The 18,760-nt window shown below is 39.2% G+C and overlaps 1 protein-coding gene across 3 annotated transcripts in view; it reads right to left on the bottom strand.

Moving 5' to 3' along the window:
* Positions 1 to 18,760, bottom strand: part of USP25 (ubiquitin specific peptidase 25) — a 131,682-nt gene that overhangs the window by 46,098 nt on the left and 66,824 nt on the right. For all 3 annotated transcript variants that reach the window (XM_075909861.1, XM_075909871.1, XM_075909879.1), the window contains 6 exons: positions 14,381 to 14,467; positions 8,328 to 8,465; positions 6,856 to 6,932; positions 5,097 to 5,170; positions 1,478 to 1,626; positions 159 to 286 (listed from right to left, as the gene is read on the bottom strand). In XM_075909861.1, coding sequence (XP_075765976.1) covers positions 159 to 286; positions 1,478 to 1,626; positions 5,097 to 5,170; positions 6,856 to 6,932; positions 8,328 to 8,465; positions 14,381 to 14,467 — 653 coding nt within the window. The remainder of the gene's footprint in view (positions 1 to 158; positions 287 to 1,477; positions 1,627 to 5,096; positions 5,171 to 6,855; positions 6,933 to 8,327; positions 8,466 to 14,380; positions 14,468 to 18,760) is intronic.

The following is an 18,760-nucleotide window of genomic DNA, read 5'->3' as shown; positions in this document are numbered from 1 at the left end:
AATCCAAAAAATGATCATTACAAGACATTAACACTTAAGATATTCTCTCTAAAATGTGATCACAAGTGATTTAACCCAGTATAAAAAGAACTGGCAGTTGAATATGATTTATATTTATAAACATGCTTTAAGATCCTGCTGACTACATTATACTGTACCTGTCCAGATATAAAATTGGAGGAAATTCTAATTTGTTGTGGATCTTCTCTGGCCTTCCCAAAGCCTGATTAAACTCAAATCTTGAGAGCTCAAAAGTTAAGACAGGAGGCAGTTCAGTGAACCAATGCTGAACAAACAGACAGAACAAAACAAACACACAGTAAATTCTTTTCAAACATACTGCATTTATTATATGGTTACAAAGATGCTTCCAACATTGTGGGTAAAAAATATTATTTTGACAATGGATCAGTGTTGACTTTCTATAATCTCCATCTTTCAACTTTACTTGAAAGGAAATTAAATGTTTTTACTCAAACTTCAGATCATTAGAGCCCAATTATTACCAAAAAGAAAATTCCAGAACTTGCACGTTTACCAAAAAAACAAAAACAAAATAACCCACATTTTAATATCCCAAGTGTTGACTTTTGTCTTTTAAAAAAATATCTTAGGTCAGAGTTAAGTTCTATTAACAGACTGCAAACAGGCTAGTTCCAGACTAGACAGATATGCAGTCAGTACGTAGTGTGACTTCGGAAGGGGATAAGTTGTCAGAAGAAAGTGTCAACAACACCTGGAACAGTTCACATTTTTAAAATTGTACTACGGACAACATTGTGCATTTGTATCACCTTTCTGTCAAATTCAGGTCATAATAGTTACTTGCAAAATGTCAGCTCATTATGTTATACAGGATCTTAAAGTCTGAAGAGGCAAACAGTAAGGCAACCAAAACTACTGCCTGCACAGTCAGAGAGAATACAGCCCGGTATAGCCTTTGATCCTCTCTCTGACAATTTGCCAATGAGGATAATCAACTATGACAAGGCGGGGTAATGCAAATGAGCACTGTGTTCCAGACTCTGCCACCTTCCCCACTACAGCTGTCTTCCCGGCAACTGTGTGCAAGCAAAAGCAGGGCAGTGACACAAAGAGTGATGGTAATGTAACCCTCATTGTCAGCTTAGAAATAAAAAGATGGATCGATAAATCAGCAGTGGGAAATCTCCAGCCACACTGTTAAGACACAATGTTCACTCAGGGCTACACTACTTAAGAGGATGCTGACACAGCATTTTTGCACCAGCACACACCTCTCCAAAGCCTGGCGCTAAATTGACGCCTTTTATTTGATCTGTCGGGTGAGAAGTAGCCATTTGCACTCTACACAATTATTGCATACTACACAGGCATGTATTAGGGATGGCACAGTGCTGTGTGGGAATTTACACTCTTGGTTAATAATTTTGCTCTAGATTTACATCATCATAGAAAAGCACTATTAGCTCTGACAGAAACCAAACATTTAACTCACCTCCTGGCCAGACTTCCCAGAATTTTCTGAATGTAAAGATTCAATCTCCCCTTCAATCATGGCAGCTTCTAGGCACTCGTGCAAATCTTTAAAGCCATTAACCTGCAGTGGGTACTGGCCGAACATTTCTGTGTTTTCAAATTTCTTACCTTACCAGGAGAGAGGTATTGACAATTAAGTTCTATCCAAAACCATTTATTATTTAAGCTTCTAGTCATAGTGTGTTGGAGTTATAGAATAAAAAATGCAGGGCTTTAAGGAGCCTATAGAGATCATCAAGTCCAACCTCCTATGCTGAGGCAGGACCAAGAAACCTAGAACATACCTGGTAGGTGTTTGTCTACCTAGTTTAAAAAAACCCAATGAGGAGGATCCCAGGGACTTTTTCTAGAGTCAACTACCCCAACAGATTCCCCCCCCCCCCAAATAACTAACCTAAATCGCCTTTGCTGCAGGTTAAGCCCATTACTTTATTGCCTTCAATGGACATGGAGAACAATTGATCACCATCCCCAGGATTCCACCTCTTCAAGTATTTGAGAAATGGTATCAGATATCCCCTCAGTCCTCTTTTCACAAGACTAAACATATTTTAATTGACCCCCTCCAATTTGTGCACATCATTCCTGAAGTGTGTCACCTAGAACTAAAGACTGCTGAAACCTTTCCAGCACTGAGGAGAGCAGACCAGTTACTTCCTGCACCTTACATATATTTCTGATAATATACCTGCAGCTGAATCATTGTTGACTCACATTCAATATGTGATCCACTATAACCCTTAGATCAGTGGTCTCCAACCTTTTTACACCCAAGATTACATTTTAAGTCTCAGAACAGGCGAAGATCTACCGCCCAGCCCCATCCTTGAAGCCCTGCCCTCTCTATTCTCCTCTCCATCACTTGCTATCCTCAGCCCTTATACACTCTGTTAAACAGTTTATTTTAATTTTATATATTGCATAATTTAAAAATCACATATTTATAGTTATGAAATAAATGGTCTGTTTTTAATTCATGCTATTTAAATGTCAAATGAAGCATTTACAATTATACATTTTGTTCTCTGCTATTTTGTAAATCTAAAATCAAGTATTGATAAATATATATTTTTTTCTTCCAATAACAAAGTCTCAGTGTGACACCTGTGACTGAACAGTATCTGTCAGTGTCTTGAAGTCTGGGTTGTAGTCTGAGATTGCTAGTCGTATACAGTCCATCAGATGGGCATCTGTGATCCTGCGCTCAGCCTGGGAAGCTTGCTCCAGCACAGCTGCAGCTAGATGCAGCCTCCCTGGGCTGAGCACAGGGCAGCCGGGCTGGAGGGAAGAGAAGTGGCTGCCCGGCCAGCTGGCCATGGCGCTCAGCCAGGATGCACCAAGCTCCACGTGGGTAGGCGCAGAGGAGAAGCTGCCGATCAGCTGGAGCGCGGGGCAGCCGCTTTCAGCTGAAAGCCACAGTCAGCTGGCTGGGGTGTTTCAGCCCTCCCAACCCCCACCATTCCTCGCAACTACTCACCTGTGTTGTTGCTCGGTGAGTAGCTGCTCCTCAAATGAGGAAATCTAATGTAAATGTACTGCGCAGGCACGCAGTTCAGAGAGGGCTCAAGAGCTACTCTTAGAGCCCCTGAGATCTACCGGTAGATCGCGATCTACTGGTTGGTGACCACAGCCTTAGATACTTCTCAGCAGCACTACTTCCCTGCCAAGTATTTCCCAATTTGTTAGTAGCACATTTGATTTTTCTTTTCTAAGTACTTAGTACTGGGCATTATTGAATTTCATCTTGCAGAATGTAGACCAACTGTCTAATTTTTCAAGGTAGATTTGAATTTCAATCCTGTCCTCCATAATGCCTAAAACTTGGTCCAGCTCAGTGTCATTTGCAATTAATGCATCCCTGTTTTCACATAGTACACAGCACTGTCATGGTTTTGGTACAAAATTTGCCTTGTAAAATATCATCTGAAAATAATAACTGCTGGTCAATAATATTGTGCTGAAAAGTATGTAGCGATATTATATGCAAAGTTATGAACATAAGTTATGACAAATGCATTCTTGAAAACAAAAGACATGGAGATGCATCTAATCGAGGGTCACTGAAGTTGACTGGCAATAACTACAAGTTGGACCTTCCTGCTCCAGCAGCCTTGGGATCTGACTGGTTCTGGATGAAGTATTTTGTCAGACCAAGGGAGATCATTTATGGATCCCTGCCACCAGGCACTGGGGCCAGCCACTAGCTTCCTACCTGACTCCCCACCTGCTGCTGATTCCGCTGCTCTGCGGACTCACTGGACAGCTATTACTGCTGTAGCTCTGCCAGGCAGCCCAACACTGGGGCTGGGTCTCCCTAGGCAGCTACGTGTGATAGGGATGCAAGTGACTAGTTGACTATACAATAAGCATAAGCTAATCGGACTGTTGGGTTGTGGGCCAGATCTGGCACGTGGAGGTTGTCTAGCCCACCGCTGCTCTAGAAGAAAAATTATCTGGACAGCATACTATTGTAGCTGAATATTTTGCTCCTCAACCACTAAAATCTAATCATATTTGAGTTCATACATATATGCTACTTAAACAAGTAGTTTTACTTATTGATACAGCACTGTAGATGTGCATTGCATTTACAGGTAAATAATGTCTTGAACCAGGAAACGAATTCAACAGTTCTTACTTACTTGCATAGCCACAGAGTCAATGGAACCACTAACAGGATAAAGAACTATTGGCATCAATATGTTTTGTAGAATTAGGCCATAAAATGAAGATAAGCTAAGACTTGTGCCCTGACAATGTCAAGATAAATTATATAATTCTGAAAAGACATCCAACTACGGAGATAGGTAAAGTAATAATAAGTAACACAACAAAAGAAGAGAATAATTTTATTTTGTATGTATTTATTTAGGCATTCTTGTAATGATAAAGTATCATGATACATGATCCATTCCATTCCTTCTGCTCCTTTGGTTTTGTAACCTTGTTCTGTTCAGATGCAGAAATCAGGAGAGCTGGAACATTAGCTCAAAGTAATGAGTTTGGAGGATGGATTTCAAGAAGCACAGTGATACAGAAAGACATAGGAGGGAGGATGTTCCAGGTACAGATACAATCTAGAAATCACTTTAAATTCTGTTGAAATGTTTTTCAGAATTATTTCTGTACAAATGGAACATCATCATCTTTAAAATAGAAATTTTAAACTGCTAAATATTCCATAAAGAGAACAGCTCACAGTAAACACACAAGGAACAGGACTGTCTATAATAGCCTACTAGGAAATATTTGCCCAAAAAACCTCCACCACCTTCATGTGTCAGTTCTCAGGGGAGTTTATACTCAACTCTACCTAAATTGTGCTGTACCAGAACATGCATTCAACTCTACTGGAAATTATCTGAAGTCTTTTTTAGTGCATTAGTTTAAAAAAAATTATCCATGTCCTTGTTTTTTCTAGGAAAAAATTGGTCACAGTTATAGTACATATCTTTAAAAAGTAGTGTGTGGAGCAAAGCATCATTTAGAAATGCATACAATTATACAGTTCATTTGTTGAACTACACATGTTTACATATCAACTGACATCTTTTCCAGTTCAAATATAAAATGCATACCTTCAAGTACACCCACTGCTAGAAATCTTCCATAGAACAACTCTACCATTGGGTTCTTTGGCTTTTCTCCATCCCTAGAAAATATGAAATATGTAACTAAGACCATAAATTGACAGTTTCAAAACATAGCAAGCATTTGCATTTACTACATACATATGATAGAGTTGCATAATTCATTTTTAATTATTGTAAATAGTCAAATTTTGTATTTTCACCTGCTCAGGGTAATCTAAGGATTTATGTATTCACAATGGTGAAGTGTATTAACAAAATAAGTGTACAGGTTGAGCCTCTTTAGTCTGGCATCCTCAGGACCTTACTGGTTTCTTAGGCTATGTCTGCACTGCAGCATCTTTTGAGCGTGCCCGTTATTTCAAAATATAATGGGCTTGCTATTCCGACATCCCTGTAAACCTCATTCCATGAGGAGTAGGGGACATTTCCTTAAGCGATTTATTTTGAAATAAGTGCTGTGTAGACAGCGCCAAATTTCAAAATAAGTTATTTTGAAATTGACTTAAAATGAACTATGCTATTTGCATAGTTCAAATTCTATAGCTTATTTCAAGCTACGGGTGCAGTGTAGATGCACCCTTACAAGACACTTAGTGGTAAATTAGAGCTAAGTAACAACAGAAACACTGAGAGCCAGGCCTGGTGGCTGTAAACAATCTTTATGGGACTGCAGGAAAATTGGCTACACCATGGTAAGTGGGCATCTGGTGAACTAAAATCATGCCAGACTTTGGGTGTTGCCAGAACAGAGATTCAACCTGTATTTTATTCTGTGAAGTTCCATGCGTATCTAAACTCAGAATTGGAGACAATATACAAGATTACTAGTACACATCCATAACAATATTCCCTCCACCACCTTCCTAAATTATTTAATTGTTCAAAAGAATGTACAGATGCTCATTGACAGTGAATAATTATTTTTTGTAAGAATAAATTAGACATTTCTGAAGTATTTAAACTACTCTATTTACAAATAATTTTTCTTTAAAAACAAAATTCAACTGATGAATTTTAATTCGTTAATATTTTGCTATTTTCCTACTGAATTCTCTGTTTCCTAAAATGAAAAAAATAAGATAGCTAAAATAAATAAAATTTACATAAATATATAAATCTTATTGACAGTTCCTAGAAGGAACTATCTACATCAGGAAAAATCAACTTCCTATACTTCAGTTAAAAGCTATCTGTCCCAGCAACAAGATATGTGGTTTTTTACAAAGAAGGGAACGGAGCAGTACTAACAAGAAATCAAATAAGCACTAAAGTTAAAGTCAGATTCAATTGTCATTGAGTTCAACAGAAGCCTTTTCACTGGGAACTGGACTGGGCTGTAACAGTAGTTAGAAAAGAAAATTCTCATTGACATTTAATGTTCACTGATTCTTTTATCCACCCTAACAATTTACATTCCCTAAAATAGCCAATTTGCATCTATGCCTGAACGATAAAAATGTTCAATGCAAAGATGAACAATGCTTCTGAACAGGATTAGAGAACAAGTGATAAAAATTCCTGAGTCATAACTTACAACAGTTACTACTATCCGAGCTGCACTTATTATTTCTTTCGGTGTAGACAGGATCCAAGTTATCTCCTTTTTAAATATTCATTTTCATAATATGGACCACTAGTTGATGGACAGGACAGAGGAATCAGCTGTCTTTTAAAAATCACTTTAAACGTTCTTTAGGATAGAAATTATATGAAGGTACACTTTTGCACATTAAAAATCCTTTACCTCTCCTCTTCAGCTTTAATTTGGAAGGCATCTTCTAACCAGTCTAGTAGTTTATGAGTGAATTCACTCACATCTTGCTGTTAAGAAAACAAACAATTACATAATTATGTGTGTTCTTGAATGCTAAGTACAGCATAGTGGCATCCACACTGACAAGGAGTCCAAAATTGAAGTGTTCCAAGGCCATGCTACAACAGTTTTCTAGTCTTGCCTTGGCAGACCTCATGCACCTAAGTGTTCCAATATATCTCTAAGTCCTTTGATCCATGGCATGTGACAACTGATGCGATCCACAAGAACACTGAACCTAAGCAAATGATTTAGCTAAGTCCATATCAACAAAATGATAGATTTAAGTAGAAACAAACAGTAAAATAGCATCTATGATTTAAACCAAACAAAACAACGCATCTAAACTCGCCAAAAGAATAAATATCTAGCCTCTTCCCCCTAATCTAGGGAACCAGTATGCCAACCACAATAAATGAGATGTGCTGAAGAGTCCAGTATGGCACTGTGCAGAACAGGACTACTCAACACTCAGCCCACGGGCCACATGCAGCCCACGGCCCATTTGTTTGCGGCCCACGGTGCAGTTTGGGTTTATGCAGGGCTCAACATGCAGCCCACATATGGGATCCTTTGAACATGATCTCCACTGGGAACATGCTCCTCAACGGCGAGGCGTCTCTCAGGCGGGATGAGCACTGAAAGATGCAAGTGGACAGGCTTGCTGGAACAGATGGGTATAGGGCATCAGCATTTCTAGCCCCTCCCAGGGAAGAGGTGCTGGGAGCTCCGGGGCATTGTCTGAAAGAAGCTCTTTGCATATATTTCCATGTATATGCAACTACACTTAAATTGTGGCCCTCGGCATGTGCTCTGAGTATCATTGTAGCCCGTGGGCTCCCAAAGTTGAGTAGCTCTGGTGTAGAGAGACCTGAAGTGTGACCAATATCCCGGGGGTCCCACAGAACCCACTGCTATAATAGCGGAAGGAGGTAGGAGTACATATCGTGGGATTAAAAAGAGTCCCACTCAGAGCTCTAATCCACTTCCCATTAACTCCATTTAACTTCTGAATTTTACAGAGACTGGAACTCAAGAATGTAAATCGAATAAAAAAATCTTTAAGTACTAGTTACCACAGCTTTGAAGTTGTTGCTTTTTTGCTTGGGGGGGGGGGGAAAGAAGGTTCATCTAAAAGCATGGATTATGTTAGGAATATTCAGCCATACACCTACTTCCATTTGGAAAATAGATTTATACCTTGTGTATGACAGCAGGACTCTAAAGACATCTGACAAAATTGCATGAGAATAACAATCAAGTGAATAAAGCAGAATTAGAAATCTCATTATTAGCAACTATGAATAGAGTATATTTTGCTTTTTATTTAGGCTAAATTCTTGTAACTGTGCAGAGACCATAAGGAAGAGATTCAGTTTAAACATAAATATTAGAAATGTTACCTGCTGAGAATCATTTGATTTGAATGCATCTTTAAGAATTTCAACTGCTCTAGAGGGATCCACATATTTTCTTTTTGAACCAACGAGAAGTGCAAACAGATACCTCAACTCACGCATGAAAGGCAAATTCCTATGTTCCTGTGTTTAAAAAGAATATAAACAAACATCCAACAATTTTACATGAAGTACTTTGTCAGTCTTATAATTATAAAGACAGTGTAGGAACTGGGAGAATATTACACACATACTAATATTCAGTCTGCTACCATGTAATTAGCAAACTTACTCATCCATTGCTCATGTTATGCCACATGACCTTTATTTGACTTGTGCTATGTTATATGGACCAAGAAAAAAGGCACCCCAACAAAAAAATGCAGTCAAACTTGAGTAATGAAAATAAGCTCTGGTCTACACTATGAACTTACGTTGGCATAACTATGTCAATCAGAGGTGTGGATAATTCATACGCTAGGCAATGCAGTTGCAGGAATTGAATGCCTGGTATAAATAGGTAAAGGCTTCTCTTGCCGACATAGCTACCGCCTTTCAGGGAGTTGGAGAAGCTCTCCATCAGTGTAGCCAGCATCTTTCACTAAGTGCTAGAAGTGGTGAAGTTGTGTCACTGCTGCACTTCAAGTGCAGACAAGCCCTTAGAAATTAGATTTTAGACAACTGTTATTTAACCTTCACACGTTGCGCATGGCAGAAGAGTGTAAGTAGTAGAAGCCTGGGGTTGTGTTTAATACTATAAATATGCTTGTTTTATTTTTTTTGTGGTAACTGATAGATAATATCAATGCAGGAAATTAGTAGCAGACTATTGAGAACAGTAAATGTTGAGATTCAATTCTTTTCCATCGGTGTGCAGAATAATTTTTATGTGCACCAGGGTATGTGCGAATGTACACCACCAGATAAAACAAAAACCTAGCTGTGAGTACTCTGCTACTCAGCTGGGTGTCGTATGGATCTCTCCTGAATGGCCACGAAGCACACAATTTACAGGGAACAATGGACACAGGTACTGTACAACATTAGCCAACCTTTCTGGCTCCTGAAAGGACAACTGATAGTACTCATGAATGAGGCAAATCGATTAAGACAGACAAAAAGATTATTTATTCCAAACAAATTAAATGTAGTAACACCCTAACATTGTACAGATGTCAAGTTTCTAGTCAAACTGGCATTGATTGCTTTCTGACAAATAATTGCATAGTCTAATCAAACAAAGAACAGACTTGTTTACGTAGTACTATGGAATGCTATCTATATAAAAATCATGCCACACCATTTTTAAAGGAGGAATAACTATGAAAATATTCTGCATGCATGTTAAATATCTTTCATACTCGTTTAGACCTCCAGGTAGGCTTACCTGCTCTTCCAGACTACTTCAACACAAAAAAAGTCCAAAAGAGCAATGTGCATAGAATCTTTGTTTCATCTACTATAAAAGCAATGATTTTTAAAATTTAAAAACTGGCTTTTTAAATTTAAATCAGATCTTTATTTAGGTGTTCATAACTGTTCAGTTTTCTCCCATTTTAGTGTCTTTAATAGATCAGTATGGAATTTCAGATTTTATAGAGGTATTCTTCTACCAAGAATTTCCCATTTTAATGTTCATCTTGTCATAATTTATCTTTTAGAATAAACTGCATACAGTATGTTCTGGGAAATCATTGGGGAGGAAAAGGCTAGCACTCTCTGAAAATTCTAGCATTCTGAAGAACTTTAGAACTAACTGAAGTGTTCATCTCAAGCCTACTTCTGACTTGTTAGGGGTACTCATACAGACAGCAGATTGTGCGCTTATGACACAGGACTCAAACATATGCCTGAATCTTTGCAGAATTTAACTTTAGGCAAATGGAATATCTCCTGTTATTTTAAGAGGAACTCAGTGTGCATAAGCTTGTGCAGAACAGAGGGCAAACTGTAAGCTCTTTGAAACAGAAACCATTGTTTCATAATGTTCATAAACACAGTGAGAAGAATTTCTAGGAGCTAACATGACACAAATAATTAGTAACACCTGACCAATAAACAAAGTAGAATCTTCTAGCAAATACTATATGCTTCATAATATTATAAATACAGGCCCACAAAAGAATTTTGCATTAGAAAAAGATAGACATTAACTGTTCTATGAGACAAAGTTCATTTAGCACAGTGTAAACTCACTTTTAATGAGTCTGTATCTACAAAGAAAAAGAAATTTGAGGTATCAAAAAACTATTTAGAAAACATTTAACAAAAAATAATTTTTATATAATATTGTCTAAAGCACTTCATAAAATTCAAGTAATGTACCCTGCCAGGAGTTATGTTGAAATAAACTAGTTTTACACAAATAACTATATTTATAATGTAGTGCACTGTAAGATTTAGATTAAAATTGAACTACCACACATTTTCAAATTATGCTGAGACATTTAAGATATTAATTTATTTTGATTACCCCAGTGTGCTTCTTCCTACCATTTGTACACCTGAAAATGTGTACTTTGTGTAAATATGACCATCAGTATCACTACTTTGTTTGCTTTAGTTTTAAATTCAAATATGTGCTCCCACAAATACAGATTTTAGATTATAATAATATCCCCTTTTATAATCTGTAATAGCATGTCCTATCGTATAGGCCAAAATATGGCATAGGATGAACTTCTTTATTCTGGTATTCTCTGATCTGGCAACATCCATGGTCTGGAATGTTTTTAGTTAGCCGGATGTCCATGTATGGGTGAGATCAAGTTTCCTGCAGCTCCATAAAGTTTGTTTACAGCTGCCAGTCCTGGCTCTCAGTGTTCTGTGCTGCTATTTAGCTCTAATTTACTCCTAAATGCCTTTTAAAAGCCCAGTAAGCAGTGGGAATAGTGGTAAACAAAACTATGACAATAATAATGGACGAATTGAACATCTCCTTGACTATGCACAAGTTGCCTGGCGCCAATTCACTTCTTTATGTGTTTACTAAACTGACCAGTTAAATTTCAGGACAGGGGGCAGTGTTGAAGAAACAGTTCACCGCTGCAGGAAATGGTATTGTCTATGGTAGAGATTAGCACAGAATTCCCTTTAAATACTGTAGCTCTCTCACCAGTAGGAAGAGTTTAAAACAAAGTTAAGTAACTTTTCTAAGCACATCCATCCAAAGAAAATCAATAGCAAAGCCAAAATTAAAATATAGATTTCCTGTCACCCCAAACTTACCCTCAAATCCATTTGAGCTTAATGAGACATAAAACAAAGATATTCAAAATTTGTGGGCATTTAGGCCTTTGTCTTGCAGTCATAGAAAAAAGATGCATTCTTCACTTATGATAGCTAACATTTGTTAGCTAACACAAGATACAATCATAATGAAGATAAACGGTTTAGTTCAACTGTTCTCATGTTAAAACCATACCATGCCATATTTCACTAAGATTTTACCTACCTTGCTTTAGGGCATCTGTACACTTGCCATCTTAAAGTGGCATAGTTGCACCAATAAAGCTGTGCTGCTGCAAAAGTGGTTATGTAGCTACATTATGCCAATGGGAAGGAGCTTTCCCACTGACATAATAAAACCAGCTCAATGAGCAGCGGTAGCTATGCTGACAAGAGAGCGCTTCTTCCTGCTAACACAGCATTGCACAAGAGTGCTTATGCCAGCAAAATTTATAACACTCAGGGATGTGTTTTTTCACACCCCGAATAACAAAAGTGTTGCTGACATAAGTGTTGGTGTATACATGGCTTCAGTTACCTTGTTAGCTAATACAAATTTAAAGGACACTTTTTCCTAGTGAAGATACATGCTAAAAGCAAGGGTCTTTGCTCTGATATTTGTCCACATTCTAACCAGTAATTTTTCTGTTTCCCTGAAGTTTCAGTTGGATATGGTCCCTTCACTTGACATTATTTCCCTGCTACCAGAACAAGCAGTGTGTTAGCACAGAGGTAGCCATTTTCTAGTGATAAAGAGATACATGTAAATCAGTTATGTTACTCATTCTATTTGGGATGGTTATAAAACACAAGTTATCATTAAACATAGAAGGAAAATCTAGACCCTTCCTAAGGATGTTCTCACCAACCCAATCTGAATCTCCAATATCCCAGCTGCAAAGATGCCTTCACTTAAGCCCTTACGTTTGGCTGACATTGTGTCATTTCATGCATCATTAGTCTGATAAGGTCTGTTTGGAAATGGATTCTGTATGATATTAAGTGTCAATCCACGTCTAGGGGACTTTTCTTCAATAGCAAAAATTCTATTAAGAATATTTACTTTATGCTATGTAATAAGCCAACTATATTTTAAGTGCCAGAAGACCAGGTCAAGGAACTCAAGAGTATGTGTAGCAACCACTAAGTCAGGTGGTGTAACCAATGTTAAGATGCTAGATAGAGATCAATGAGTAATATGCAACGCAAACCAATATTTTAGGACAGCTATCAGGCTGTGGAAAGCTATGTTGCTATGAGATCCAATAGCATACCTTAATCCCTTCCCTGTTTTAGTAAGTTCCTACTACAGCCTACATCGTACCAGCTATGCGCCATCTTCTGGTCTCACTCAAATGACTCACAGACACACCATGAGCTAACCAAATGGTTGTCCGCGGCAGTACTGTAGAGGGTCCACGCGGAGCCTCATGTAGACAGCTAGTTCTCCAACCTATGTTCTTCCTGCGGCTTGGAAAGCAACGCGGGTTGAAGGACGTGCTGGCTGCCAGCACGGAGCCTCTCAGGGTATGTCTACACTAGCCCCCTAGTTCGAACTAGGGAGGCTAATGTAGGCATTCGAAGTTGCAAATGAAGCCCGGGATTTAAATATCCCGGGCTTTATTTGCATCTTCCCATCCGGGCACCATTTTTAAATCCCCTTAGTCCGAACTAACTGCCCGCAGCTACACGCGGCAGTTAAACGTTAACTCAAACTAAGTTCAAACTAGGGGGCTAGTGTAGACATACCCTCAGAGTGGCAGCCAGCATGTCCGTCAGCCCATGCTCCTTCCCCAGTGGGCTGAAGGACGCCACTCGGGAAGCAGCATGGGCTGAGAGACGTGCAAGCTGCAGACACAGCTATACTGTTTGGGGGCGGGGAGGAGTCAGAGGGGAATCCATAAAATTTTAATAGATTGAAAAGGCATCCATATCCTCAAAAACATTGGGAGCCACTGACCTAACATATAAAAAAAAAAAAATCAGGCCAGACACATCAGCAGATTTCACTTGCCCCCATTTTATACTGCTGTGGAAACTGAGCATCCTAAGTACCTGTGAATCTATCCTCTCAAACACACCCATGAGTGAGGAAATTACTATTATCTCTATTTTGTTAAACCATGGGCTGAGTCAGAGAGAGATTAAGTAATTCACCCACAGTCACACAGGAAATCCAAGGCATAGCTAGGAAATCAAGCCTGAGTCCCATTCTAGAGCCACAGGCACAAAATCAACCTTCCTCCCAATTATGTTGTGAAAGTTTTAATAGTACAGTACTTAATGTCAAAAGAGGATCTTTAGCTAATTAACACCTGGGAAAATCATGCCCAATAAACAATGAGTGTGCCTAGGTCTAGGCTACAAAACTGTTGCTGGCATAACTATATTAATTAGGGGTGTGATGAAACATAATTTGTGACTTATAAATCTGTGCTAGTAAAATTCCTTAGTATAGATGCAGTGATATTGGCAAAACTATGTTTTTGCCAGTCTAACTTTATTTTACACAAGTTGGTGGAAAACTAGTAATAACAAGTGCAATTTTCCTGCTATAAGCTGCATCCATTCCGTTTTGACAGTATAGTATGTTTGCATAACTATGCTATTGAAGCCTTCCAAGTGTAAAACTATCAACAAAACCCTATATTCACAGTCCTATATTCTACCATGAATTTACAATACCTCCAATCGCCCCTTCCTACAAATTGCAAAGTTAATATATTTAGTGTCTTTGAAGTTAACAAAAATTAGAATTCAGATACAGTATGAAATTGAGTTACTACCGAAATGCCACATTAGTCACTGGAAACTCATGTTTCTGATTTTACCTTTTGGTTTCGAGGCAAATCTTGAGTGCTTGTAGGTGGGTTGTAGTTCAGAACTAGTCTTCGAAATTCCAGCAGGTTAAATAACGACTGAAAAATGAAAAAAAAATCAAATGCTTTCACAGGAGAAAACAAAACCTTTCAAATGTACCTTAGCAAAATCAATGCTTTGTTTAAAAAATGCCATTTTGAAGTTTCTTTTACAAAATATACTAAGATTATTACTTAGATTGAAAACTTGGGTTTTTGACAAAATGGCACAGTTTAAAAAATATCATTTGTATGTGATGTCCTTTAAAGACTTCAGTATACAAGTAAAAGAAAACTTGGAATGGAAGTAAAACAAAATTTCCTTTTAATAATTCAGATTTCAACTGGCATTTTAAAATTAAGAAATGGAAAACTGTTAAGGCCTAAAGAAACTTCTACTTTAAATACCTTTTTCTTCAAACTTACAGAAATTATTCCATGAAGATATGGGCTCATCTCTTACAACAGTTAATATAAATCTAAGATATTTATATGGCCTACCCCTTCACCAGAGTATCTATACACCTCATATCTTTCAGGTACATAGTCTCACAATATCCTGGAGAAGTCAGACAGTACTATTAGCCACAGTTTACAAAAGCTCACAGTAACTTATCCAACATCACACAAAAAAGTCTGTGGTGGAGCTGGAAATTCAGCTGAGGTCTCCCAAATCCAGTGAGCTGCTGCGACTTGAACTTACGTGTCAAGGCGCCCTAATGATAACCTACAGCAAGATTCTGCTCCTCTTACTCACAGTGAGCAGTACTTTACAAGCAACCCTGTTCATTTCAGTAGAGCTGCTTACGGAATAAGGTACTACTCAATGTAAGCAAGAGTGGGAAAATCAATCACTCAATCAATCAGGACCCTGGTAACTTTAAGGCTAATCTGCAAGACATAAGCAATGTACCCTTTGCTACTTTATGATCTACTAGCGGGAGTGACCCGGCATTGCTCGGGAAAGTGGAGGAACAAAATTTAGAAAAACAGTAGTCCATTATCGTTTTTTGAATGGTAGAAAAGTTGCACTGAGTTCTATAGGGATTAAAACATATAAATAAAAAAAGTATAAAAACCAATTTTGCATGTTATCAAAAACTTTATTGTAAACTATATTTTTTGTTTCGTTATTCTTAACAAATATGTACAAATTTTTTCCACTTCCGACTTTTGAACACGCAACAAGAGGCCACAACAAAATGTTCTCGGTGTTTTGGGGGTTTTTTTGGGCTCAACAAAAATCTTCCCAGTTCTGGGGGTCACGAATGAAAAATGGTTGAGAACCACTGTGCTAGCAGCCTGTCTCAGTCCTTGCTTATGCCAGGCCCAGGACCTAGCCCCTCTGCGGCTCTGCATTTAAAGTGTATTAGGAGCCAGGCAAGTAGGCAGCCTGGCTCAGTTCCAGCTCACACCGGAACTGTATCAGAGGCAACAGGCAGTCGATTCACAAGGGGAGCTGGTTTTGAAACTAGCTCCCCTCACAAACCAGTTCCTGCCTGGTACCCCACGCTGCTGCCTCTGATACAGAGGCAGCAGCCCAGAGTGGCAGGAGGCTCCTTGGGAGTAGGGCCAGAGCAGACTGCCCCTGCCCCTGGGGACTACAGAATAGTTGAGTAACTGATAAGAATTCATGAGGTTACTCTACTCAATTAACCAATATTTAACATCTAATAAAGAATGCCATGAATGTTGGATTTTTCTGCTGGTGTTTTAACTTCATTACTTTAGAAACTCACACTGTTTACTCAACAAGCATCTGAGATCTTGCAACTGGTTCCATATACTGTATGTGGTAGGCAAACTAAAACTGTATAGGCCACTCAGAATCCGCAGAATTATAACCACATCACAAGAGAAAGGCAGTAAAACCGGTTTGTGACAGAACTGTATTCTTATTCTGATTGTTTAAAACCTTAAGCTTTGTACCTTAAAAACAGTTGGAAGGGATGATAATTTTGTTCAAGTTCTAACATTGTCTATTCAATAAAGGGTTAAAAGTACCGTTTCTAAGATTAAAATCCTCCCTATACTCTTAAATCCTCTAACAGAGGAGATTCCTAGTTCACATTAGGGATGTTAAGATGCAGTTAACTGGCTAATCAAGTAGCCGATAGAATTTTTATTGACTACTCAGTCGATAAGGGAAGGCAGCCTGGTTCTGTCCCAGCTCACGCTGGGTCTGGGACCTACCTCTGCATTTTAAATATAGTAAGGGGGTGGAGCAGAGGCTGCTTCCTCTCCTCTCCATGCTCCTGCCTCTGAGGCAGCAGCGCAGTGGCGGGGAGGCGGCACCATGGAGATGGTGCTGGGGAGAGGGGGAGGACTGACTATTAAGCCAGCTTCCCCCCGCATCGGCTCCTGCTTCCCCAGCCTTATTGCCTCTGATACATAGGCAGCAAGAGGGGGAGTGAGTAGTCAGCTAGATTAACTGATAAACCTAGACTTATCGATTTAGCCGACTAGTCAACTACTCACTTACATCCCTAGTGGACATACTTACTATTTCTAAGGTTAGGAAGAAACAAATAATAAAAAGTGCTGTTCAGAATCTCTTTATACAAGAATCATAAACCCTTTTCCTGCCCTTGTAGTCACCTTACTGTATTTCCTCTTTTTCCCACTCCCTCAAACAAGGATGACTAAATCCATCAAATATTTTGCTTATACCCTTCAAAGCTACCAAAGTTGAAATATTAATATTTAATTTATGCTTTCAGGTAACTGAAGAGGAATGAGGCAAAGCTACATTTCAGATGATGTAATGTATTTTATTGATGGTCTTTTCATCAAGTAAGTTAAAGTGCTACTATGTGTACAATATAAATCAGTTGACAGTTAACATCAAAAGATTGGTTCCTTTCAATGACTAACTGAAGGGCCATCATACAGCCAAGCAGCTGAGCTGGCCAAATTCACATACATACACTAACACCACAGAAAGTTATACAGAAACAGATGTTTTGACATAAAATTGAATGTACCACTTTTTCAGGATTAACAAGCTTCTGGTGAACTAGTGGTTCTGAAATGTCAACAAAGTACTTGATACTTTAAGAAACAATTGTTCGTAGCAACTTATTTTATGTACTTTGTTTTTTCAATAGATTTATCCAGGTTTGTCATAAATTACTCATAGAAGGTATTTAGGTACCCAAGTTCAGAATCACCAAATTAATACAATTTCTCAGTATATTTAGCTGCAGCCCATATTCAAAGTAAAATATTAATGCCATGTGAGCGAGGGCAGTAGAAACTAGACCTAAGTACCAAAAGGCAAACAACAAAGCTCCAAATTTCACCTCATATTGACTGTTGCCATGATCATTAGAACTAATGAGGTAAGTAACATCTGTATGGCAGTTACTGAGTCAAATTCTCTGCTGGTATAAATTCTTGTCTGCCTAGCACAGAGGTGGGCAAGAGGCAGCTAGCAGGACACCACCACCACCCCAGCACCCTTACTACAAAGCAGGGGCAGCAGCACTGAAGAGCAGGCTGAGCAGGGAGGAAAAAGCTATGTGCGCTGTCCCTGCCCCCTAGCAAAATCTCCAAGCTCCCATTGGTCAGCTTCCAGCCAACAGGAGCTGAGAAACTCTGCTGAAGGCAGCAGCAGAGAATGAAGCCTGCTCCCTCCCTTACTCAGCCTTCCCTCCCCCAGAGCAGAGCCACATGGAGCAGCCCACGGGTTGGGAGGCTGCAGAGCTGCTGGCTAGGAGCCACCTAGGTAAGCACCTCCCAGCCACAGCCTGCCTCTTGCACCCTATCCCCTCCCTCCCCTGCAACTACCTGCCCCAGGCCACCACCCAAACTCTCTGCACCCCCTTTCTCCCCTTCTCCCAGGTCACCACTCCCTCACAGATCTTGCACCCCCTCCTAAACTGCTCCCCCATGCCACAATCCTCTTATGTGCCCATAATCCCTCCTGGACCCTGCACCCCAAGTCCCTGCCCCAGATTATAACTCCCTCCTTCATCTAACCTGCCTCTCATACCCCACGCTCTCTCCTGCACTCCAGTCCTCTATCCGAAGCTCCCTTCTACACGCCACCCGCTGTCCCAGATCCCGCGCCTCTTCCACAGAAGCACAGATCTTGACCACTTGACCACTTACCAAAATATGGAAATTAACTCTGATGAAAAGGGATCTTGAAAATAAACTGACTCAGTTCACAAGTGATCTTTTAAGAACATTTCAACAGAAGACAGCTACATTTGTTGCTATATATAGACCTAAGCCTGAAACAATGAGGTATTTGCTGCTCTAGAAGAGTTGAATCTTTGATAAGGAGGCATTGGTCCAGGCAACGATATTTCATGTCATATAAGCTAATGACCACAGCGTTGCAGTGGA

This window comes from Pelodiscus sinensis, chromosome 1 (assembly GCF_049634645.1).
Source record: "Pelodiscus sinensis isolate JC-2024 chromosome 1, ASM4963464v1, whole genome shotgun sequence".
In the NCBI taxonomy this organism is placed as follows: Eukaryota; Metazoa; Chordata; order Testudines; family Trionychidae; genus Pelodiscus; species Pelodiscus sinensis.
The sequence above is the reverse complement of the archived record's forward strand: the minus strand, read 5'-3'. Positions and strand labels throughout refer to the sequence as shown.